Here is a 26,859-nt window from a genome sequence, read left to right as displayed (position 1 = left end):
ATTACCAGCGGCCCATGCAAATTCTCCCAGTCCTCTCCTGGCATCTATTCTAAGAAGAAGCTCTTCATTCTGCTGATCTGAGCCTGACTCCACTGTTTCATCACCCTCCGAGAACAGCAGGCACATTGTCGTTCACAGAGCTGTCCATGTTTTCTCAGCGTGAGGAAAGGGAAGCCAGACAGCGAAATATATTTGCCTCACCCACAGACACTCAGCCTCCATGCGCTTTGTGTTGTGGTTATCACAAGTGCATGGGAAGAATTGCTTCACTATGTTTAGAAGGGGTGCTGCACATGATCATTATGATATTTCACCCATGTGTCATTTGAATAACAAAACCATCGCGGCTTTGTATTGTTTTACTTAGTGCTGCTGATTGGCTAACTTATGGACCCGAATGTTTTTGTTTGCCTGGATTACCAGTCCAGGAAAATATAGTAGAGCAAATAAAGAAGAGCAGCAGCATCCCCAACCCCACCCCCCCATACACACACGCACACACACACACACCACTCGTGCAACCCCGGAGTCAGTCTGCTGAATGAACAGAAGATACAGCTTCACAGTGTATTTTCTTATCCTCTGCTCATTCAGCACAGACGACACGGTGTGTGAGACACAATATGGCAGAAAAATGGCTCCTTCGTTTATTTCATTATCACCTGCATTCATTGTCTGTCGGTGATGTCTGTTTAATAACGAGACACCGATCAATACCAGTTTTTTTTTTTTTTCTCTTTTAATTTTTGCCGTTCTTGGTCTCCGTCAGTAATTGCAGTGCCACTTTCATGGCTTGCTGTCACTTAATTGTGACCAGATGAGGCAGAATTTCAATGTGGCCCACAACTTTAACCATCATGTAGCACAGCAGTCTATCTTTATGTGTCTGTTTCAATCCCCTAATTGGAAAACAGACATCGCAAGCACAGCACTGTTGTGGGAAATCCTTGTAAGTTCAATTTTTAGCCAATTTTCTTTTTTTTTTATTAACATCAGTTGAGGGATTACATGTATATGTCGGGGGAAAATCTTTGAACTGTTTTGGTTTATGAAACTATTTTGAAAGTAACTGGGCAAATTTAAAAGTGTATTTTTATCACGCTAAAAAACAACTTTTTAATCCTTTTACAAATGAAGGTACAAGCCAGACGGTGACGATTGGATGTTGTGCTTGTGTTTACATGCTTCAGGAGAGCAGAGTATGTTCTAGCATTAGAGGCCCGGCATGTTTACTCCATGGTGTTGAACTGGCTATTTACTAAACCGAAGCCAGGTGGCCGCCATTAAAGCGAGTCGTAAACACACAACACCCAGACTTTGCAACTGTTTATGTTCATTCCTTGCTAGTCAGACCAGCGTGGCCAGTGACCAGCCGCTCTCACTTTACCGTCTCCGTCTCCTTGATTGCCTCTCTGTTCCTTTTTTCCACAGTCTGCTCAACAAGCTCAAACCTGGTATAATCAAGAGGGTTAACAGGCTCTCCACACCCATCGCTGGACTGGTAAGTTCACAAAGTCTTGCTCTCTTTTCACTTGACATTCTGTTTCGAAGAAATATTTATATTACTTCATATCCATGTTAATACTTTAACACACAGGCTCAGCAGCTCATCGTACGTTTCTTTCCATACATGGATGTTTGCTGTCATGATAATTTTTCCACAAGGTATCAGGGTGACATCTGTGGTGAGATGTGAGAGGCAGCAGGTCTTGAGTTGACTGATGACAGGTCTGAGGCTCGACTGCCAGCGAGAGAGACGTGTTTGCCTCAGTGACTTGTCGCTCCCTATTTCCATCCATGCTAATAAGCGCAGTTACTGTTGAGCAGCTTGAAAGGCCAGTGGACGCATTGGAGTGCACCCTAAATATAATGTCTGCTGGCTCGAGGCTGTGCTCAATCAAAACTGGCATCTGAGACAAAATGTCTTTGTACCAGTATGGCAATTAGTTTTTTGATTGAGTGGTGGGAGGTCAGGTAGGGGTGGGGCTTGGGTTAGGTAATAAGCTGTTATTAGATCAGTGTTTCTCAATCTTCTGGACAGGAGCTCCTTGAGAATGCACCTTTGTAGGCTTGGTAATGTTTTCAAATTTTTTAGCAACTTGCGGCCATGGCCTTTTGGGCCACAGTGGCTCAATTGAAATAAATGTTTTGGGAGTGTCTGCATACAAGTACTTAGGAAGTAGAGGGTTGAAATGCACTACCTTTAACCCATCCCTCACAAAGCTCTCTCTTGTGGGTGTAATTGAGTCCAGCTGCCAAGAGGAATTATATAGAGCCCCAGCTCTAACCCACTGAGTCTGGGTATTTGATGGTGGGCTCAGTAACACTCAACATGTTTGGCAAGACAATGACAAGTTGGCTGTAGTAGAAACAGACTGGCACTTAGGCTAGATGTAAACAGTAAACTTAGTATCTGCTGCACCAAATAAAGTGCTATCACATCATGTTATGACACCGATCACATTGCCAGCCAGCTTGTTTTGGACTAGTGCACCTTTTACTGGCGGGGCACCTGCTGAGTTAATGAGGATAAGTATCTTCTCCATCAGTGGCATTGGCATGGTTTTTCCAAAAACTTGGACTCAAATCTGAAACCACCTGATCATAAATTCTTCAGTAAATGCAAAAGCTCCTGGTTGGCCCAGGGCTATCAGTTACTGCCAACCACATGGAGAAAAGTGGAAAGCACTCCAGCTGAAGATTACTCACTGCCAGGCTGCTGTGGGAAGATGTTTTCTCCCAAAGTAGTCCAGACTGTTGCTCCCCTTATGAGCTGTTAAGAGTGCTCTGCTCCTCTATCTCTCTTCGTTATAAATAGCCCTATGATTGGTCTTTAAGTGATGGCAGGAATGCTTTTTTTTCCCCTTCTCCCGCCTCTACGGTTGAGTTTGGATGATTAGGGGATTTATATGTGTTTTCTAAAGTAATTAAAGGTATCAAGTGTAGTTTTCCACACACTTGCTTCTCTTTACATGCAAAAAATTCTCACCAGAACTCATTGTGTATGTCCTTGAGGCCTAATAAACAGAACTGAATGCATCTCCTATCTCAAAATACATTTGCAAAGCCTTATTTTGGAATATTATGAAAGTTAAATTTGTGTCTGTAAAATTTTGTCCTTATGCTCAGGGTGTCCTGGAAGAACATGTTGTTTAAATATGAAATTTTTAGGTTTGCTTATTTGTGGTCTGTTCATTTGGCTGTTGCATAATAGTTGTCTTAGTGTATGCTGCGATGCGTCTTCATCGGTTGTTCTTGGAGAGGAAGGAACAGGAAAAATGTTGTTCTCGTCGGCTGATGAATGCATCTGGGGGAGAAAACACAATGGACAAAGAACAAGAGGAATGCTGTCGGTGCTTTTTTTGTCTGTAATTTGGATATGACTGTAATCAGCGCTGAATGAAAGGCTCCCTACATGCATGCCTCATTAACACTCAAATATGAAAATATGCTGCCATTATGGTCATATCTGTCCCTTTCGTTTTGCTTTCTGAAAGATTTCGCCACTCAAAATCGATACCAGGCTCCAGGCTCTGGCAGAATAAAAGCTTGGGGAAGCAGAGGGAAAAAAAGGAAATCTCTGGTTTTGTGGAATATTTAGCAACATTGGCTCCAGATCCTGGCCTATTCTTTGGTTTCACTTGTGTCCAAGGGAATGTTTCCCATGTCAGCACACTTCTCTCCCCCTGCTCTGTCCCTGATGAGCACTCAGTAAGCTGTGGGTTTGGGTATTGGTGCCCTTATTCAGGCTGATTCTGCTTTTACCAGTGCTGAGGAGGAAGCCTGCAGTTGTGTGGTGGGCCAGCCAGCCACATGAGAGGGGGTTGGGGTTTGAGGCCCGATGGGCTGAGGCCAGAGGGACGAAGTTACAGATGACTCCATCAGCCTCTGCCCATCGTAAATACGCTGTAATTGACAGGGTGCAGGATGTTCCCGCACACACACAGCTCCTTGGTGAGTTGAAGCCGTATGAAATAGAAGGTAGAAGGAGATAAACAGACATTTTCATTGGCCCTGAGGGCATCTTTCCCCATTTAAATGCCTATGTAATAATCTCTGTAACGACAGGCATTTGACCATGTTTTGTTACACTGTTTGTGTTGTACGGGTGCATGTTATGCCTGGAGCTGACTGTCAGGACAGGAGGTTTTTATGGTGTCTGTTTCAAGAGAAGGAACATTTCAAGTATTTCATCTTCTCTCGGTTTATTGTGACAGGATTTTAAAATGTGTAGCCTGATATTTTAACCATGGTGTGGCTAGATGGTTGATGCATTGCCAGGGGTCAGTTGAGGGTAATTGTAGAGTTCGCCCATCCCAGTCAAGAATCCAGTGGAATAAATAGAACTACCACAATGTGACCAGTATGGAGGAAGGTCCTGTTGTATGAAATCAGGCAACTTTTCGGTAAAATCTTTCCGCTTCTTTGTGTGAAATCCCCAATTCAGGGTCTTCAAGTATGTATGAGAGGATTAGAGGCTGCTGGATGGGTACAGCATATTTAGCAGGATTATGTGCAGGCACAAGTCAGCATAACATTCCTTCAACATCATTATCTCTGCATGCTCCCAGACTGACTGGGGGGCTTTCAGACTGTTTTACAGAGTTACTAATGCTATTGTTTTTTGTTTTTTTTGTTTGTTTTATTAATGATATCCCTATTTCCTGTCATTATTTGCTCTCATTTTTGTAGAGAATGTGTTATACATTGTGATAACATTCAGCCTAACAGTGGCAAATTGTGCAGGGAAAACGTTCATAAAGTGAGGATAAGTTATGAGAGTCTCATCTGGATTGCAATAAACAGCACAAACAAAGAATATAGGAACTATCCACGTACATTACCTGGCCTGTACGTAATATGAGAGAGTTTTATTGCTCACAGTCATGCATACACCGTTACTTCTTGAACAGGAGCACAGTACATGCTGTACACACCAAATAACAAGGTCATAAAAGATAATGTCACTGAGGAATGTACACGTGAATTATGTTGCATGGCCTTTCTTGTGATTAAAAGGAAGACTTCACTTGTTCAGGAGCGGGCTACTGTGTAGTATCTGTGTAATTAAATCAGCTACCCAATCAGGCACTTGAATATTAGCCTGCACAATCTGCACGCCCTGTTCCATCTAGATCCGGCAAATTAGATTATCCTTCCCCTTAACCGAAATGAAGAAGAAAAATGGGAAAGCTCTGCTGTATCATTATGGGTAAACAGTGGCGCTGCTGCCTTCAAAACACAACTGACTCCCATACCAAATGAAAGGGTTTGACCTTTGGCCTGCAGGGGCTCACAGTGACCTGTGGGGCCCGGCAAAGTGCCGTTTAGGCACAAGCAGAGCTGTTAGGAAGGGACACTGTCACAGAGAGGTCAACTCTCTCCTACCATTTGCTAATAGGCATGTTTGCCATTTAAATATAGAACTCGCTACCCCTTAATTATTTCAGCCCATGTTGAAGCCATGTGTCATTACATGAAACCCTTTTGGGTAGTGCTGTCCCGATGGGAAGTGCAGATGTGCAAACAAGACACTTGGGAATAGAGCTAGAATCATCCCTTTATCCTGGAAAGGAAGTGTTGAGATTTGTGTGAAATGCCTGAGATGTGTAAGGTGTAATCATAGAACCAAATGTATTTTCAACACCTTCCAGTGCACTCAATCATCTGTGTAAATCATATACAAACTAGCACTCTCTCTCTCCCACACACACACACACAAATACTCTCACACTCACACATCAACAATTGCATCGGCAAAGTGTAGGAGGAGAAACTTCCACTCCCTGGTCCTGTTGAATTGCTTCGGGGAAATATTTGTCAGTCTCTGTCACCCGACCTCCTGTTTCATAGCAACCAAATGTCTCCAAAATAATCCACCACCCCATAGATTCCACAGGTATTCTCCAGTACAGGGCTTGGTCGGGAGGGGAGGGGAGAGGAGGGGACAGTTTCAGGGTGTGAGAAGGAGAATGCAGTCATAGCACTCCTGGGTGGCGACTTTGCCTTGCATGGCAGGGTGGGTGGGATCTGTGAACAGCTCTGATGTCATCCTTCCTAGTTTTCTGTCCCCACCCTAACCCGGCCCACAGGTAGTTTTGGTGCTGTCAGTCACTTCCTGTCACGCAGCTTTACCCCTGCATGTGTGTTTGTGACTGTTATGCATTGTGTCACTTCGTATTTGCTGCACACATGCTCCTCCCCGTCCCTCTCTGTTCTCTGGTGATATGAACTTTGGAAGCAGTGAGTTGTAGCTGTGTCCCTGCCAGAGAATTCCTGAGTGATTATTCTTTGCCTCTGAAGGTGGACAACCCTTCTCCCCTGCTTTGTTCTTTGTCCAGGACAACATAAACGTCTTCCTCAAGGCCTGCGGGAAGCTTGGACTAAAGGAAGCACAGCTCTTCCACCCAGGAGACCTCCAGGACCTCTCCACCAGAGTTACAGTCAAGTAAGTTCATATTTTGTGAAAACGTTGTGCAAAAAACTGATGTTAATGCCATCTTGATCGCAAGCCATGCCATCCAGGGATCACAGGTCATGCAATAAACCGAGACTAACTCTTTTAGACTGTATTTCAGAGCACTGTGAGTTCTCGTGTGAGGTGTGTTACGTCTAACTGAGGAGGTTGTAAAACTCGAGGATATTTTTAACTGGAAGATATTTTCAGCATCATGTATTCTTGTTTTGGTAAGCACCTGTTATCGCGCAGTGCTGCAAGTGTCATAAACATGATGGCTAATTGAAAAAAAAAAAAAAAAATCTCCTGCCTGTGTGGCATTTTGATTAGGGAACAGGAAAAGGAATAACGTCCACTTCCCTGTGGTGCAGCCTAAACAAATCATGAGCCATGTCATCGACATTCAAAATTACTGATAAAAGTGTTTCATTACTGTCAGGTGCACATTGTAAAGTTTTAAAGAGGTGCTTTTCTGATGGAGGCGATAGGATTTCACTGTTACAGCATTGATAGTTTTGTGTTTTTGTCAGTTGCTGTTATGTCAATTATGGGTCGACGGAGTTGCGCGCGGTATGTTGAACAACCTGTTCAGTTTTTACACAGGTGTGCCTTTAGGAGGTGACCAGGCGAGGCAGAGCTCAGAGCACAGGCCATCGTTCCAACATGATCTCTACAGCACTGTGCAAACATAAATAAAGCTGTTTGATCAACACTACTCCCAGTATTGTTGAGTTCACAGTTCACTGCCACTCTATACCAAAACGCTTCAGGTGCCAAAAACATATGCACAGTGGTGTCATGAAATTGGAAGCTATTATGAAATGCCCTGTGCCCCTGGTATTCCAGTTCATGCTCTTTGAGCCCCATGCTTGCATGCGTCGTTTAGTGTCGCTTAATTGTGCTATTATGCTCATTTTGGCCACTCCTTTTAGAAGTTGGCACAACCTCTGGGATATTTTTCCCATGATCCACCCGAGACTGCGGCAGCCACCCTTCAACAACACCGACGATGATGTTGCAACCGCAGTCATCACAAACACAACACACACAAATTGTGTTGTAATATGCCTACAGACACACAGACACTGAAATACAAATTCAAACTAAACAGTTCTGCCTGACTATTTTCATGACACACCCTCCTCCCAGTCCTTGCAACAGGGGACAAAGAAGATTTGCTGTCCTAAGATAGTGTATGATAAAGTAGGATTGGGTTATAATCATTAAATAGACAATCTCTTTATGTGTCTAGTGCTCTGTAACCTAACAGCATTATCATTATCCTCCTTTGGACAAAACCCTTTCTTATGATAGGATCTGTAAATGAGAAGCTTTATTGCAAAAAGTGATACTCATTGCTGATATGTAAGTTTTTCCTCAAAATAATACAATTTGGATGGAGTCGGTCAAATGTTCTGTAGCTAATCCCAGTGTCAGCGTTCTGCTGTTTGACTCTTTACCCCTCCGTAGTCCCTGTTTCAGGGGGCTTGGTCAGTGGGGGTTCACTGGGCTATTATTAGGACCTGGAGGGTCACTTTGAGACACAGGATTGATTGGTATGGTGTCAGGACTCATGGGAGAGGAGCTTTTTATAGTGCATTTCCTCCTCCCACTGCATTCTCCCCTGTATCATGTCTTGAAAATACGTGTGTGTTCGTGTGTGCATCTGCATTTGGTAATTTGAGTTTGGTTGTCAGTTGTGGTTACATTCGTTGCAGGAAAAAGCACTGGTGATAAGTCGAGAGGCTGACAAGGAGAGGCTGTGTGGTTTCACTGTAATGCACCGTTGCTCATCTCAACCATGCTGAACAATCACAGTCTCTGATCTATAGATGAACATGTAACTGCTCTAACTGTGGTCAGTCAAGTATATTATGTTACACTCAGCGTTTTTTTCTTTTTTTGTGGCCAGTCAATGAGTCAGTCATGATGAATTGCGAGGAGGAAATTCCTTCATTGTTTGAGAAAATGACTCTTTAGATTAGAGTCAGTGTTATTGTTATATAGAGCAGGGCCTTATTCAACGTCACTGGCCCAAACACTCCTGTCACAAAGAATTCTTATGAGATGGTAAATTTCGGAGGGGGTTCAGTTTGTGGGCACACTTATGTGGTTCCCCAGCTGGAGCTTTTATAGCCTGTAAAGAAAGAGTGGAAGGGATGGCACACAGGGAGTAACATGAGTAGGTACCGCTCTCTCTAATCCCAAACAAGGCTGCAGAAAAGCAATAACCAATCGCTTTATTCTGTGTTGGTCATCATCAGAGCCTAAGCAAATGAGCGGCAGAGAGAAAGGGTGAATTGTCTCTAACAGCTGTCTCTACCCTTGGTGTTCATCCAACCTCCACTCCCTTAAACCCAGTCTGACAGGTGCTTCACTCTGCCTCCCCGCTCTCAGTTTCTGCAGCAGTACAGCTTTTCTCAGCATGTTGGTATGTTGTGTTTTGGCCAGGTCGTTTATATTGGTGCTCTTGGCAGCATCCGGTGCTTGACATAAAGCTGAATTAACACGGTGCCTTGTTGCACTGGAATCCTTAACCTTTCACAGACTGAGGATTGAGAGGCTCTGCTGCTTGCTTGCAGCTCACACCTGCATGGGAAATGGGGAACTTTCACACTGACAAAGCAGATATCGGGCCAATATCTGCCTTTTTCCTAATATCAGATATCGGCGTGTCTGTGTCTTCCCTCCAATTTCAAAGAGGTTATTCTCTACCATTTTTTTAAGATGTTTAATTCTACTTGACAGTATCACTTTCATCTTTTATTCTTCATTTGGAATGTTGTCTTCGTTCATTTTGCTTATTCAAACTTTTCTTTAAAGAGATTTACTCTAGTAATTGTAGTTTTGTTTATTTTTTGCATAGTAATTTTCAAATCCAAAGATACTGAATATCAGAAGAAAATATCAGATATTGGCAGCTTCATTTAAAAAACAATTTAAAGAAATTAAAAAGCCATAGCAGTCAAACCCTAACATTGACAGTAGACTGAGCATGGGACAAATGTTCAAATGAGTTGGCATATCTCCTTTTCTGCAAGGAATTGGAGTCGTACTGACTGATGTAACGTGAGCTGAGATCACAGTTCCATTGACAGTAAGCTTTGTTGCCACGACAACCATAAAAGATAATTGGACATCTATACTGACCTTTGAGCTTTGTTAGTTGTTGTAGTATTGGCTTTACCCACCATGTGTCATGTATATTGCTCTATTGCCTCAGATTATGCAACCTGCCCTCTGATAAAGACACTTATCTGTTGCTGCCTGCATACTTTCAATATGAAAATGGTCGTATAGCATGAAAAAACTGTTGTGATAGACATACAAACTGATAAGAGGGCCTGAGAAGATATGAGACTGTTCTGGAAGATTTTCCTCTAACCCTCCACCTATCATAGAACAACATAACTTTGTCCAGCCACAACAAGGGGTGTCATACTGACAAGGCTGAACTTGATTCATCCTCGGAGGCTGTGATTCACCAGCTATTTTGGACGGACTCTGTCAGTTTCTAACAGCCGCACAGGATATGAGAACATTTAAGATTAATCATGGCATCAGAATGGGCCAGCAGTTTACAGGACTGCTCTATTTTAACTTAAGCTACTTCCTTTTGACCCTCCTTTTGTTCAGCAGCAACAGCATGGAGTCCAGGCCAGACCAGGACCACAGCTCTAAGCTGCTGTGAAGGGGGAAAAAAATAGAAAGTTTCAATCCTGGTGTTCCCTACGGGCCTGTGCTGTTAGCTGATTATGTTATACTTGACCTCTATGAATTTTAATGAATGGAATTTCTCACAGATTTAACTGTTAGGGAGATTTCTGAATTAGACGATGGAAATTACAGTGCACAGCACAGAGGATGCTAAGTTATTATGCCATTACACAATGTGCTGTGAGTTGCTGAGGAATTCACATGCTTATTCAGCTTATTTCAGCGTGTGAGCTACAGTAACCTGATACTGATAAAGGCTCAGATATATCCTCCACATCACTAGACCCCACTAAGGTGGAGAGGGATCACAGCGCAGTACAGTCTGATCCCAGATATGTTGTGACAAATGATTTATATATAAATATATCATGTTGAACTCAGATGGCTTCCGCTCTGTGACCTGCAGTAACAGAACAAACCCCCTGCTGAGATGAGTCCAAAGTCTCACTGCTGGCTGCCATTTGATTAAGCAAATTATTGACAAGGATTGAATAGTCTCTGAGCCAAAAAAAAAAAAAAACACAGACCTGCACAAGAAAGGTAGGTAGTTCAAAACTTATCTGCCCTCAGAGGAATTTGAATGACCCCTTGATAATGATAGATAAAGAGGAGTGGCAGTGAGGCATGATAGCTTGATTTTGATTTTGCAACGCCATCTCTGGCTGTTGATTGAAGGAATGTCTAGCTTCCCAAACAAAACTGAACCGACTACTAACTGGGCATCAGACTTAATTCAGTGACATGCTAGTTACATTTCTGTGCCACTGTGCATCACGCATGTATGTGCTGACATATAACTAGTTATTGATCTCATTGCCAGTCTTTAAACTCACATGGATTTCCTGCATAAGGTAAAAGAGACACACCAAATGCTGTGTCTGTTAGCCTTTGGGGTGTGGTTGCCTTTGCTGGCACTACAAAGTCTGGTTTCATGATTTTAATATATGGCACTGCTGTCACTTCTTGTACATTGGTGAGTGAACTGTGGGCGGATTGTGAAACCAAACGAGAGATGATAGTGAACGGCCAATAAAACCTCCACTCCATGGTTACAGCTCAGGCTGTAAACGAACGACACAAGGGCTATATTTGTGCTCTGAGCTGACCGGAGAGAGAAATGCCAGCCTCACCCTGTTTCTGCCCTCACAGTGGCTGCAGTGTTTCTGATAAGTATGACACAATGATGCCCGACACTGTCTCACCCACAGCTGATTCCTTTATTAAAACTTTCCTCGCGTCTGGCTTCTGTGCACAGCTCTGCTTAGCTCTGAGTTTTTCAAAACTCCCGATGCACGCCTGGTGTCTGAGTTCATGTTTAATTCCGAGGAATTTCATTATAATGTAAGAACGTGGACTGGGGGCATTCCTCGTGGTGTTGAATGCAGCAGAGCAAGTGATCTTCATTACAGAGGTATGCTTGTGAACATGCACACCCATTAATTTAAGGCTTTTGTATTTTGTGTTAGTGATAGTGTTGTAGTCTAGAGAGAGTGGGCAATGTTGGGAGATCACTCCGAATGCTATCCAGCCATTGTTCTTTCATTGTTATTGTCTAAAAGAAAGGCATGGCAAGGCTGGGTTGAATTAACAAATTGCTGGGATTACATGCACTGGCACTGCAGGATGTGGTTTCACTCATAGATTTTTTTTTTTTTCACATCTTGCTTTGGATCTAAATATTTGGTTGTGCTTCTGTCCCAGTCGTAGCCAGGGGGGCACTCTGTACTGGTTAACTAATCTGGCAAGATCATTTACTTTGGCTTACCTTAGGAAGCTATTTGTCTAACATTTGAATAGAGCCTAGTGTTTCTTCGGTGGTGTATGTGCACGTGTCGTTGAGTCCTTCAAGTCAAACCCAATGTATTTTAAGTGTAGTTTACACAGGAGTGTCGCAGTACAGTTTACATAGACATTGACAAGAAAGAAAGCAGTAAGGCTAAAGAAATAATCAATAAGAATCATATTATTTTATCATCCCAAATCATATCAGATTATGGTTTTGAAAAGTGGTAAAGCAGCTTATACAGCAAGTGACTGATTGTCCATCTGTGTAACTTTATGGTAGTATGTGTCTCAGTGTTGCAAAAAGACTATAGACTCTTCTCAAAGCACCCTGGGAGTCCCTCCAGGGGTCTGACCTGCACAAGAGGCATATCCGGTACCTTTTCATTTCCAGTGGAGGTGGATAGAGGAAGGATCTCACAAGCTGGTCGGGGATTGGTTGTCTGAAACACTTTGACCTCTGCAGGACTGTGGTGATGTCAAAGCTTGTGTAAGCATGCAAAGGTCGGGCCTCATGACTTAAAATAATGCACTCAGTAGATTCCAGATGTCCGTCAGGCATATCTCCTCTTTTCCAGACTGAAGGCTACCCGATGTGCTGAGCAAAACACTGTGCTGAGAGGCACAGCAGCTAACTGTATTATCAAACGCTTTTCAAATTACAAATTAAATTACTGTATGATTCAGATATAATACAGTACAGTATAGAAAATATTATGTAAAACTCCCAAATCCTTCACATTCAAGTTTAGCTTTTTTCTTGTTCTTTCTGCATCTGTTTCACTTTATTACACACATTATGACATTGGTTGGGAACCTATAGCACCTGAGTCATTTCTTGCTCTTTACCAGAAGTCACATGGCTTTCAATAGAAATGTTTTTAAAAGAGCACATATTAAAATAGCAAAATTCAAAATGACTACTGCAGGTCTCTCTCTGTAACCTATTTTTACCCCCCACTGTGACACATTTTACAGTGTTTTTTTCCCCCAGTGTGTCTGCTTTGTGCTCTGTTGACTCTCTTGTCAGTGGTGAGTAAACTTGCTCAAAATATGCAACGCAAGCCCTGGACTTTTTCACCCCCAATCAGAGCAAACACAGCCAGAGTAGAGTAAAAAAAAAAAAAAAAAAGAACAATCTGGACAGTGAATGAAGTGAGGGGCTGGCATACAGTGACCCTGTTGCCTAGAGAGAGAGAGACAGCAGCAGTGGTTGAGTGAGCTTCACATTGAATGAAGAGAGAGGGGAGATGAAGCAAAAACAAGTGTTTTGAATCACCGCAACCACAAGATGTTCTTTATCATGCAGTCATTACTGTGCACAAAAATGTTTGGCTGATAGGCCCAGTAGTTTGAGTGAGATAATCCATGGACAGACAGACACACACGCATGAGCTGACAAGGTTATGCTGTGGGAAATGATGAGAAGTTCCTGTTAATTTGTCATGCTGGGGAGTTTCTGGTCAGAATCTGAACGTTGTGCTAAAGATGCAATAAGCAGTCTAACACACCTAATTGTGGTAATGATAGTTGACCTCTAGGTCCTTGTCATTCTGGTTAATGATCATGGGTCAGAGTTTAGGAGTTGCATTTGCGAGCATTGGAGAGACGCTTGAGGCAAATTGGAGAAAAGAACTTGGCGATGACCTTTCCTTCACAGCAAAGGTCAAAGGCCTTCAGAAAAAGATAATATTCAAAATACATTCATGTATTCACTCTCCATGTCCAACTGATTATGAATATAGGGCCTAAGACTGTTGTCTACAATATGTGGTCCCCTAGAGTAATCAGCTGCCCTCATGCCCTGAAGTTTCCATAAATAAATGGAAATACCTTCCTTCCCCCCTCCACATATTAAATAATAAAAAAATGTGATTATTGTCAGTGGCCCACTATTGCACATGAGTGATGATGCTATTATTAATCCATATTGCATTTGCAGAACATCCTGTCTCAGCCTCCAGTGATGTTTTTGGTGATTCTCTACATTCATATGAGAACTCAGCTGATAATCACAGGCTGCAGCACAGCCTCGGGGCTCTGGAGCCTAGAGAAAAGCCCCTTTTATTCCCTCTTGTGTTCAGCTATTACCACTAACCATAAATTAGCATTAGGTAAGCTGTGCTGTGGTAGGTTGGTCCACAACTCCCCTTCTCTCTGGACCAGGCTACCACAGCTATAATCGAGGACTTTGGGACTGAGTTCCAAGCCACACATGACTGGGGTTTTCCCCCTCACTACTCTTATTGGACCCATAAATCTGTGAGATGTGGAATTGGTAAACATCCATTTAAATTTTCACTTGGGTGAATTTGCATGTTGGGACCCCCCCTGGTGTTGGATCACTCATGCTGATGGGAGAGATGACCATCTTTCTTCCTATATAATGCTGCATTGTTGTCCCCCTCAAAAGCGGACCAGGGAACACACTATGGATTGGGCTCTGTCTGTATGTCACGTGCAATTTTTGAGCCTCTGCTGCCTGTTTTGCATTAGGAGGAATGATAAATTTTTACTCTGGGGCTTGGTATGTTGAATATAAAACCCATTGGCCCACCACAGTGTGACCACCAACCAAGTAGGACCCCAAGCTTCACGTTCAGTGTCTAAGATGCTGCTGGGTCAAATCTGTTGAACCTTTGAGAAATTATATATTTTTATACTGATATCAGTAAATGTCCATGCAGTCTACAAAGTGAAACTGATTGGCCCATTACTGTGCCACCAATAAGTTCCCAAATCTTCACACAGCAATGTCTTAGACACCGGAATTACACCCGGTGCAACTTGTACCAGTCATGGTGAACGTCACGGTCAGTGTTGACTTGTTTTGTCAGCGCTGTTGACCCCTGTTCACTGATTCCTGACTAACCGTACGGCTATGATTGCAAAGAATGGAAATCATGCGTTTAATTACACATTCCTACTTTGTTGCCTGCCCCTGAGCTAATGAACCTGTAGGACTCTGAAATTTTTTGATTGGCAGGCAGTCATCTCACACGCAAGAACAGGATGTTCATCATATTCTCAGCAGGTGCTCATAGCCGCGCCAGTTACAGTACGTTGCACGCTGGGAAGGTGCTATAGGATACCCAAGTGCTTATGGGTAGACAGGCATGTGTGGCTATTGTATTACCACATGATTGTAGGAATGTGTAGCACGGGGAGTGTGGGGCAGGCCATATATCTTCCTCTGTCACTGTGGTTTTCATGCTTGCGTAGCCCTTTATCACAGCTGATAAGCCCTTCCAGACAGACATGATACATTAGCTGAGCCAGGTAGCGGCTGCTTGAGTGTACACAGCCAGGAGGTGAGCTCAGGCTAGCAGGTGAAGATTGAGAGCTTCGTCGCTGGACTTTGGCTTTCACGGGAGCAAGAATGAGCTGACGTTTTCCTGGGAAAGTGATTTAGTGATAGCCAGGTCAAGAGCCAGACCCCAGAAACATGACTTAGCTGCTGTCTGACTTGAGTAACTTATTTGGAGCGGCTCTTGCCTAACAGAGGAGCCTTGTTTGGTATTTAAATGTTGATTTTACAGTTATTATTTCTATCAATTTAGAGTGAGGAACAAGAGATCTTTGTGTTCCTGCTCTTTAATTTTCAAACAAATGTTTCAATAGTTGCATTATTTGGGGATATAAATATAAAAAATAATATATTGAATGTTTTAATATTTACGTATTATGGTCTAGACTTTTATATATACCCGTACATACACTATTATTACCATTTTCAATTTTTGTATTCTTGTCCATTCTTCTTGCATACTACTGTTTTTGCACATTTGTATTTGTACATTTTTCTGTTTACTTGCTTTGTATTTATTATTATTACTGGTTTACTTTTACTGGTTTTTACCTTTTTGCTTTTTTCCTTCCTGTTTCCCAACTGTGTGTTTGAACAATGGATCAAGTGTCAACAAAGCGATTTCCTTGCAGAGAACAATAAAGTTTTTTTTTTTTTTTTTTTTTTTTTTTTTTTTTTTTTCTGGTCTGATCTTATGACCTTTTGTATTCCTGTGCTTTATTTTTCAAACACTGAATGTTTTAATGGTTGCATTATTTGGTGATTATTGTAAAAATTGTACAAGCTTACTCGTTTACACACACATAACAGATTTTCCACATCCACAGCGGTTTTCATTATAGCTTGCAATGAGTTTTGCAGAAATGGGTGTGTTTTTGTGTGTGTGTGTGTGTGTGTGTGTGTGTGTGTGTGTTTACCCTCTGCCTTTCTGTTGTTGTGTGAGGCAGCAGCATGGGTGATACAAGCGCTGGCAGTAGTCTGGATTGTGCTCTCAGTTTCCAGCTCTTTCACTGCCGAACACAGAGACCTAAGCATGCCCTCCATTCTTTTATTATCATTTTCCCAGCCTTTGGGCGATAAACCTCACTAATACACCTCTCTTTTCTGTTCGCTCTCACAGGCATCAAGAAACCAACAGGAGGCTGAAAAATGTGAGTGGAAAACTTATGCTGTGCTCCTTTGGAAGGTTTGATTTGTTGGCCAGTCAGCTTGCAGTGAGGCTGAAATATTATTTGACTTCAAATACAAGTCCATGCCAGTGTGATGCATGATTTTATAGGTGTTGTAAGTCTATGTTGGTATTATAACTGGGTTTTCCACAGTTCATCACTCATACGTTTATCGCTCTTAGTTCTATTTTGAAATTTAGCTTCACTGTAAACGATACGTTTCTCAGCACTTTTCCAGTATTCTGCCACAGCACAGTGCACAAGGTAGATTAATTTATGCTTTACAAGAAGTTGAGACATATACATGAACTAAAACCAAATGCACACGGCAAAAACAAAAAAAAAATCTCCGTCGTAACAAGTGATTTAGTATCAAATGTTGTTTTTCTTCCAACAAGTGAAAGAAACGCATTGGCAAGAAGTGGGATTATCTCATCCCACTTCTTGCCAATGCGTTTTGACTTGGTTCTTGAATTTTCCTGGGCACAAGTATAAAAATATTTCAGGCAATGCAAGGCAGAATAGGGCAGATCAGCTCACTAGGACTGAGAAAATTAGACTTTTCACTCTTCAATAAAAGTCTAGAGAGAAGTTGATTAGCTTTAGAAATAAGTGGGGTTATATCATGCAACTGGGACATTTTTTCCACTTGCTTTAACATAAACAAGATTTTTAACACTGAATATGAAACTAAATGACTTGTTAACATGGAGACTTTTTGCAGTGCACAAGCTGAGGGCTCACAAATAGAGTGAAACCGGATCGTGTGTAATGTGGGACCAGCATCATTGATTTGGTGGTGTTTTTTTCACTGCACCACGCTTTACCTGTCCAGCCCAGTGCACACACAAACAGTAGCAGAGTATTCTGGATGGGCCTGGAAACTGGAGCATAGAAGTGGGTAATATGACCCTCTGTCAGAGCAGGGCTACAGCTATCATAACAATTACAGCTTTAACACTGCACAATACATTCATCACTGAGGGTAAGCTAAATGATGCACCAAGCCTGTTGCACTACATTTAGTCTTTACTGTCAGGCTAATAAGTGTGGCTGCTGAAAATAATGTATATGCCTATTCTACTGTTTGCCTTATAGTAGTACATAATAATTTGCATGTGTAAATCTATAATTGTATGATTACTTTAATGTCTTTTCCTCCCCTCAGGTGTTGATCACCATTTTCTGGCTGGGTAGAAGGGCTCAGTGTGACCCGTTCTATGATGGACCTTACCTGAATCTCAAGGCATTTGAGGGATTACTGGGCACAGCACTATACAAGGTAACCTGCCCCACTTGGCTGTAAACGAGTGATCGTCCCGTGGAACAGTAACAGCTGTCTCATGTACGCTGGCGTGCAACAGAGGTTTAATTATCCTCTGGAAACCAAGAATAGTATGAATGAAATCCTCTTTTACAGCCATTGCCCAGTACATCTCTGTATCCTCCCTGGTATGTAGACTATGTGCGGAAGAATGAACGCGATAGGCTGAGGGGCCACAGCTCGCCAGCCACTAAAACCAAAGCTACGTTAAGTCATAAATGATCTGATCCCTTGACTCGGCTATTTTAATCTTGTTTACCGCAGGGCACACAGTTCATATAGTGCATATTTGAAAATAGCTGCCTCTTTTTTAGAAGAAGCCCATTCCCACCCCCTTCTCATGCCCGTGTTGAATTTGACACTTTGTTTTCACTTAGATTTATAGGTGGCAGCATGTCAGGCCCCTATAATTCAAATGACTGCCGGGATTTTCAATAATAGCTGCTGGTTACAGCATGTTTTGTACGTTTAGCTGTGATAATCCAAGTTCACTGGAGCGGCGTTAGGCTGGGCTTAGTTAGCGGACTTGTATTGACTACCAGGATTCAGGGGATCAGAGATCTGAAAAGTATTTTCCTTTGAATGTAGCTGACGAGTTTTTGCATGTTTGTTACCATACTGGTTAAAGTGGCTCCAGGGCTTGCTTGTGTTCATGCTTTGTAGTAAACACAGTCATCAAGGATGTATTGATCACAGCACTGTTTGTTCTCACTGAGATGGCACTGAATAGCAATCTGTGAGGTATTCCAGTTCAATTGCAGCATGCGTATAAGTGAATATGTACTGTAACTGAGGGAGATCCTGCAAGAATGAGTGGCCTGACAAACAGAGTTTACACTCTACCTGGGAGAGCTTTCACTCACTCACATGCGCCACACACACATACAGGAGCCAAACATTTGTAATTGGCCCAGTACTAACTGACCGCGTGTGTGTGTGTGTGTGTGTGTGGCAGGCTCTCGAGGAGTCCAGCCAGAGAGGGAGCAACGTCAGAGACAGTGGTTTTGGAGACAGTTGGTACTCGGAGCGAGAGGAGCTCTTCCAGCTGAGAGGAGGAGGAGTAGGAGGAGGACGAGGACACAGGAGAGACGACTCCCTGGATAGCCTGGACTCTCTGGGCTCCCGACCCCACAGCATCTCATCTGACGCCACCCTTAAAGGCAGCAGCGAGGGTAGGAGAAGGCATACCAATCACAATTTCACACACACACTCAGACACATGGACACGTCTGCCAAAAAACTTTGAACCACTATGCTGTTCCGATTTGTCTTCAGCAGCCCTTAAAGCCTGCCACAGCCTCTGTCTTAAGTTCGAAATCTTGATCTGACATGGTGTTTGAGATATCACATTATGTTTTTTGTTATGGGTTTTTTTTTTCTTGTTATTTGAAGTGGCGTCTCAAACTGAGCTTGCAGAGCTGCGTGTGTTAGCAATAGTTTGGGCTCATTAGCTGAAGCGCCGGCACTTTCTCAAATGATATCGCTGCATGAAAATATTTATAATTCAATTCATCTGTCTAGAACTTCAAATATTTGTGAACAGGGAAGATAAGCTGTATGAGAGCCAGAAAGCTGACTCCCATTTGTGAAAACAAATACCTGTTGCCATCTAGTGGCTTGTTATTGTAACTGTTTGCCTTTTATGAACAGTCATCAGGTGCAAGGAAGGTGAGAAGTAGAAACTAAACTCTAAAATTCTTGTGTGATTGTATTTCATGGCATAGGTGCAGAGTGCTTTGAGAGAGAGGGGTGTTTGGAGGTGGTCAGTAGCTAGAGGGGCTCGCCCCCCCCTATGGGAGAGGGCAGTGAGACATTCCACAGCGCTCCACACAGGCTTGTAAATGAGGAGGCCTCCATTCCCCACCCAACACCCCTCTGTTACTGCTCCAAACTCACGCCAGGAGACACAACACACTCCCTTCACTGGTCCTCTCTTCCTCTGTTCTCACCCCACTTTTCCTCTTACAACTTCACAGCCCTTATTGGACCTCTGCCCTCCTCCGCCATATGTTGCTCTGCTGTTTCTTTTCCCATCAGTCTTTTATCTTCACTCATTTGTCATAATTTGTCTTACACCTGTTTGCCTTTACTCCTTTTCTCCTCTCCTCTCCTTCCCCTCCCTCTCCTCTCCCATGCCCCAGGTTGTTGCAGTGACACAGAGGCAGATTCTGTCTTCAAGATGGCCAACAACAAGGACTCGGTCAGTTACCGCCGTTCGCTGGTCCTTACACCCAAGACCGCCACTCAGTTCAACCAGTTCCTGCCCACTAAAGATAAGTCCTCAGGTTATGTGCCTGCTCCACTGAGGAAGAAACGGGCGGAGCGTACCGAGGACAACCGGCGCAGCTGGGCCAGTCCAGCGTACACAGAGGAGGATGGCTCATTCACCAGGTACCGCCACACAACAGTATACACATGGCCCTGATACAGATGCTGTTTCTCATCCTGACAAATTTATGAAAAGGGCTTTTGTGCTTCTCTCTGCAAAGCAGAGAACCCAAATCCGTGGATTCTACTGTACTTCAATTGCTTGATGTCTATTCTGTAGCTGTTTTTCACTCTTTCCTCTCCCACTATTGTTGTTGTTGTTGTATTGTCTGCGAATGACCGTGGTGGTGTGTTTTGTGGTCATGACTTTTTGTGACGCTGTGGAATGATGACCTCAGTGAGACAAGGCTTGCCTCTGACTCCCATGGCAACGGACAAGTGTCGCAGACTGGCTTGCCTGCGGCTCACCTGCAGTGGGTATACGAATACGAAAGTGGCAGTGACTCTGATGTGGACCGACCGGACCCTGATCTGGTTCTGGATGACCTGGCCAGCAGACGCTTCCACAGCCCCTCCCCTGCACCCCCCACCAACTTTGCTGTGCCTATCAGTCCAGTGACAGGGAGAGGGGTGTCAAGCGGGAAAGGGGGCCCTTGGCCCAAGGTCACTATGACTCCCAATATCCCCCCTCCACAGAACGTGACCTGCCTCAGGTCAGAGCAACAGGAAGCAAGAGAGTGACTTTGATGTGCCTGCCTGATGAGAGCGCAAATTATAGAGCTTTTCTTGCCCTCAGTTTGCATGGTTATCTATAACCATGAGCAATGCTATTGGTCGTAGTGTGCTGCCGCTAACAGAGCTCATAGTTTTTCAGTTTGCTTTTTTTTTTGTTTGTTGATTTATGTTTGAATTGTTTGGAAATTGGGCTTGAGCAAGTCTTTCTTTGCCCCTTCTGGATTTTATGAGCTGGACGAGTGATTTGAATCAGTGACGCAACTCCTGAAATGGACCTTGGCCTCCTTTGCAGTTTGAGTTTGGTCTTGAGTTTGCATTGTCTTCCTAACATTTGCGTGCTCTCATTGGAGAATTTTGTGTTGAAGGAACAGACTGTATGCTGCTTGTTATGTGCCTGGTGTGCTCTAATTGCTGATAAATACTTTTGACAACTATGATTGGCTGTCTCTCTTGAGCAGCAGCAGCAGCAACAGCGGGGCAATGCGATCCCCCCAGCGGGGCTCAGTGAGGGTGGACCACCGCCGGCCCTTGTCTGCCGACAGCCTGCTCAGAGAGATGTACGATGACTCTGAGGACGAGGATGATGAGGTGGGCTACGCCGACCCCGTCCAGGATGATCTCTATGCCCGTAAGGTGGGCCTCACAACCCCACCAGCTGGCAGTGTACCTTATGACAAGTTCTTACCCAAGTTCTGGACGCCTGAAGAAGACATTCACATACAGAAGATCAAACTGGGCTCTCAGAAGAGACCCTGGTACAAGAAGATGCAAGGCTTCAGGTGTGTGAGGACATTAGAGCTCAGTGTGAGATGGATTTCACAGAGACACACACACATAGCTTGCTGCCATTTCTTCTGTCTGCATACGTTACCATCAGTATGTAGACATATATGTGTGGATGGCTTAATAGATTTCTGTTTTGAACATGGAAAACATATACTGTAAGGATCAATCTATTCAACCATCCAACAATTTCACCAAACAAGTGGCTGCCTGAAATGCACATCATTCCTGTGTTTCACAGTTAGAGGTTATTCCCTGTTGTGTTTCCCAAGTTCTGCTCACTGTTTATTCTTCCTTTTCTGTCTGACACACTCAACTGATATGCTATCCTGGGAGTTAATGCATGTCATATTGACTTGGATCATGAGACTTAAATTACTGTTTTGACTCAGTTAGATCTGTTCTCCTAGCATTTACTGAATTCCTATCTGACCTGTGTTTCCTTCTTTTCCTGTCTCCTTGCCCCTAACTGTCCTTTTTCCTGTCTCCTCCCGTTCCTCCATCCTGCTCTCCGTGGCTGTAGCTATAAGAAGTCGGGCTCTTCCTCAGACGATTCAGACTCTGACATCAGTCCTTGGCTCTCCTCTGCCCCCGCCCCCTCCGGCCCTTCTCCTTATCGTCCCCTCACTCCCGAGGCCTCCGCCAACACCACCCGTGTTGTGGGGAAAAGGTCGATACAGCTGCATGATAGTGACGATGCAGGAATGTTCTAGAGCATCGGAGTATCAGAGGAGAAATATGAATGGCTCCTATCAGGGCATAGTTTCTGATAAGCTGCTTCCTAACGTACTAATGATAAAATGCACTGTCAAGCTACTGGAAGTGCCCTAACGTGACTGATAAAGTGGCCTGCTTTCACTGACCTTTTGTGGGATATAGGCTGTGTTTGAGTGCTTTTTTTTTTAACCACAGACCATGATAGAGAAACCTTCACTGTTTTATAGCAACTAGTATGGCAGTGTTATTCAGTAGCTGTGTGATTGTAAAATCTTGATTTGATCAACTTCTGTTTGAATCAGATATCAACCACTTTGGCTGCTCGTGTGTTCTCTTCCTCCTTTTCTTGCTCTTTCTGTGATCTGGTTCACATGCATGCACTCATCACCTCTCTATCCTTTTCTCTTTCTCCTTCTGCCCACCCTCCAGTCCTCATATTCAACTGCACACTACTCCCCAGCTCCCCACACCCCCTCTGTTAGAGACCCCCCCTCTGCTGTTTGCCCGAATGGACCCCACATCGGGTCCCAGACTGGTCAAATGTGAGAAGCGACCCCTCCTGGGCCGCCAAGACCCACAGGAGCCCCCAGACCCTTTTGATTATGACGGCATTGTTCCTGACCTGGAGAACGACGATATGTTTGCAAGGCGAACCCAGGCCTTTCAGTCCAACATAGATCTGGCTATGATGAAGACTCAGCTGTCTGCCATTCGCTCCTCACGTCGTCGCTACACCTCTGAGCCGCAACTCAATATCGTTACCCAGCCTCGCGGCCTTGGCAGCACCAAGGAAAGGATCGAATTCCCTGACATCGAGCTGGACGATATGGTCTACAGAAAGGTCAATCCTCAGCTTGTTCAGCAGCCACTCTCAGGCACCCCTGACCACTACGCCCCCATGCCCATCCCAGAGCCCTGGGCTCTGCCTCCTAATCTGAAAGCCAGACTCCTGTGCCCGCCATGTCCTTTATCCCAGGAATCAGCAGCAGATAAACGGAATCAGGATGAGAAAGAGATGCACCCCAGAACTGACGACATGCTCGTCCGGAAGTTTGGGATTTATTCTAGTCAAAGTCAGCCATCAGCCAATCAGATGACTCCCTCAGTACCAACTTCTTGCAGCGAAGGTGACCTGCAGAAGTGGCAGGCTATTAGGGAAGCCAGTCGGCTCAGGTATAAGAAGCGGCTGATGGTGGAGAGGCTGGCTGTTCTGAAGTTGTAGGTGGTTGGATAAAACAGTGCCTGTTGCTTTTACTCTCACTGTAGGTTGTGTATTTTATCTTTCCATTTTCATTCTTTTTTTTTTCTGTGAGAGCTCATTAGTGGCATTTCACTCTTGGACTATATTCTGTCTGATATTGAAGTGGCCTATATTTACATTGCATGTTGATGGAGTGGTGCTAAGGCCACTGTGATCACAGACAAGAATCTCACCCAACAAAGCACTTCCTTCTGAAAACTTCTGTAATACATGTAGGTGCCTCCTGCGTTCACTGGATCAGCCGCGACTATTTGAACACATTTCCAGTGGGGGAAATGAAGTGATAAAACCTACAACACCAGCTTTATTGCTTATATCTTGTTTTCAATGTTCTTTTGTTTTGTTTTTTTTTTACCTCATATTTGAAAAACGGAGGTTTTACCTGTCAGGTAGATAATTTACACTGCCTTTAATGGGCACTTGATTATGGTATACTGTACTTGAGCATAACAGTAACATAATTGCAAAGCCCTGATTGGATGCCCTTACTGTACATCATAACTCTCTGCTGCTATGTCTTTTGAAGTGTTACTTTTGAACAAAATTGCATGAACTGTCTCACAGCATTGACCAAAATTATTATGAAGTACATCATCAGCATTGGTAAACTCAAATTCAGTGTTTTACATTTGCCTTCATTTTTCTTTCATTGGACTGAGTTTGCCTGTGAATGGAACAACTTTCTGCAAGCTTAATAAAGAAAACCGCAGACTTTACGATTTTGTGATGAAATACATTAAACCTGGCGTCAAATGACCTCGTGACAGCACTTACATGGATCTGACCGGAGCACAAAGTTGTTTCCTCACGGTGAGGGGAATTTCACACTGACATGTAAAGCTGACAGCGCAGTGTGGCAGGGTAGTGTGGAAGGGTTCAAGCCTGAGTAATGGCCAGATATAACCCCGGGCATGTCCCGAACACACACTACCCCGAAAAGAGTCATCAAATGTAGTCTTGTCTATTGAGATGGACATGAAAGCCAAATGGAAATTCCCCATAGTTCTGGAGGAAGATAAAGCTTGTTGATTCTGTGGTAACAATGAAAACAAAGATATATCCCATTGCTCATAAATGAACAAACACGCACACACACACACACACACAAACACAAAGAAGCCATTTAACCTGAGTCAAGGCCATCTGGATTTACTCCACTTGCATATGGAAAGCCGCGTTTCCACTGACATCACCTTGGAGTCTCGAGAAAGGCACTATTGTTTGGAGAAAGATACATGACCACACACCTTCCCAGCCGAATAGCAGACCAAGGAAAGGTGATGCAGTTGTGGAGGCCTATTAAATACACACCTTAAACCCTGTCCTCTTCAGTGCAGAAAGCAAAAAGCGGGAGAGTCATGTCTTGAGTCTTTACTGTCTGGGTTGACATTGGAGTTGAGCCTATACGAGAATTGGCCTTATGAGGGAAACCATGTTCTTATCTATTAACAGTCCACTCTCACACACACACTGACAGAAGCCAGTCAGGAGAAATGTGACTTTTTTGTCTGTGGTTGTCTTTGGTTTCCTAGACTGCCCCAAATGCACGACGGTAGCGACGGGTGAGTTGATACGTGGTCCAAGGAATGTGGCACGTTTGCATTTGCTCTGCCCTCTACAGTCGCACCCCGCTGCCTCCTGCTTTTGTGTTGCTGCTCTCACTCTCTCGCTGCTAAACGCTGACACAGAACATTGGGGATTGTATGGCACAGGGCCAAGTTGGGGGTGTGGGGGGGGGCGGTGTTCCACAAAGCTCTTATTGACAAAGCAACAAAGTGAAGTGAAAGGATGCACACAATACCAATACGCTGGGTCATCTACCCAAACTGGTGAGTGTGTCCCACTGAGAGTTATGACAGTAGCTCAGTGTGAATCCCTGAACACTCCTTGCACTACTGATAGCAATATGAGGCACGTATAAACCTTTGCAGGTAAGTGAGAAAGAGTATACTTGTCAGGTCTGTAAGCTTTGAATATTTTTGCATGAAGGGGATGGCTGTGGAAACAGCGCACAGTACTGCAGCATGTTTCTAACCCACTGAGCTTAAACCGCTCCCCAGTCGTTTTGTGGTTTACTTGTGTGTTGTGTGTGCAGACTAACACTAAGTATTGATCCAACCCATTTTCAGCCTCAATGCAAAATATACAGGTGGAATACATTTTGACACGTGATGGTATTTTCCTACAACTTTGTTTGACGTAATGGTAAGAAACGATGCATGCATACTGTAACTGGAGTGGAATTCATTTCCAGCTTTTGCAATAACTCGATGTGAGCAGTCTGCCAGGAAACGCATACTTTACAGGCCCTAAAACCTCTCACGTGAGCTTTTGTCTGTTTTTCCCACTTTCTCTCCCATCTACCCTTTCTCCACTGGCTGTCCACAGGAGCAAATCAATGAGCGACATCCAAGTTGACCCCGCCATCATGCAGCAGGCTCGCTTCGAGGAGCTGCAGAAGTATCGTGAGCGTGTGAAGGCAAGCGAGGACCAGTGGCAGGATGTGAGTACAGATCTGACAGGCCCTACCTGACAGCACACCTGGAGGATACCTGTCTGTTACCCACCTTGATATATGAAACAAAAAAAAGGCTAGTCTGATCACTTACGCGCATATTTGTAACCTGACTCTGGCACGAGGAGCTCAGACGGCATAACTTTGCGGCTTAGATGACTGTGAAGTTGAAGATGAGCGTGTGTTATCTATTGGATCTGTAGTATAAGGAGAGCAGGTGTTGTTTCACAACCGGTGGCCACGGGGTGTAAGGAGAGCTGTTTAGACAGAAGTCAGAGACGGAGGCATACGGTGATTGGTGCATCGCTGCCCTCTGGCTATGGACTGTCCTCATTTCCAAATCACAGTGTGCGGTAGTAATCACAACATAAACAGTCAAAATTACTGTGTAATGGTGTTATGATGTTAACATGTACAGTAAATGGAAACAGGGATTCTAGGATGGAAATGATTTTGTCTGATTTTATGAAAAATGACATGAAATAGGAAGTTGTTTTATTATACGGTGCAAATTTGGGGCAGCTTTGTGGATGGAAAATCATTTTAAAAGGACATGACCGTCCTCCACTTTTGAAGGCCACAGATCCCAAACACATCATGCTCATTCGATCCCTCTCAGGAAACATGATAATACTCCTACTATCCATATACTGTCCATATTCATTCGATGAGAGTGGTGTGTTTATCAGCAGTCTGATTGAATAGTGTCATCGCGAAATAATGGAGTCCTATAAAGCAGCATTTAGGTCACACACAGTGCCCAACACTCAGGGGACGTGAGCCGGGAGGAGCCTAAAGCACACAAATAGAACACCTTCAAATGT

General features: G+C 43.8%; 2 protein-coding genes across 2 annotated transcripts in view; both read left to right on the top strand.

Moving 5' to 3' along the window:
• LOC115380479 (LIM domain only protein 7-like) overlaps positions 1-26,859 on the top strand; it is a 51,478-nt gene that overhangs the window by 7,502 nt on the left and 17,117 nt on the right. The window contains exons 4-11 of the mRNA XM_030081696.1: positions 1,432-1,501; positions 6,342-6,448; positions 16,384-16,414; positions 17,601-17,714; positions 18,712-18,928; positions 19,898-20,147; positions 25,053-25,082; positions 25,909-26,023. Of these exons, the coding sequence (XP_029937556.1) occupies positions 1,432-1,501; positions 6,342-6,448; positions 16,384-16,414; positions 17,601-17,714; positions 18,712-18,928; positions 19,898-20,147; positions 25,053-25,082; positions 25,909-26,023 (934 nt within the window). The remainder of the gene's footprint in view (positions 1-1,431; positions 1,502-6,341; positions 6,449-16,383; positions 16,415-17,600; positions 17,715-18,711; positions 18,929-19,897; positions 20,148-25,052; positions 25,083-25,908; positions 26,024-26,859) is intronic.
• LOC115380480 (LIM domain only protein 7-like) lies at positions 22,271-24,236 on the top strand. The gene has a single exon (XM_030081697.1). It carries the CDS (start codon positions 22,768-22,770, stop codon positions 23,479-23,481), a length of 714 nt encoding a protein of 237 aa, XP_029937557.1. The 5' UTR covers positions 22,271-22,767; the 3' UTR covers positions 23,482-24,236.

The sequence above is a fragment of the Myripristis murdjan genome, chromosome 21 (genome assembly GCF_902150065.1).
Source record: "Myripristis murdjan chromosome 21, fMyrMur1.1, whole genome shotgun sequence".
Classification (NCBI taxonomy): Eukaryota; Metazoa; Chordata; class Actinopteri; order Holocentriformes; family Holocentridae; genus Myripristis; species Myripristis murdjan.
This window is presented reverse-complemented; position numbering and strand designations above follow the sequence as displayed.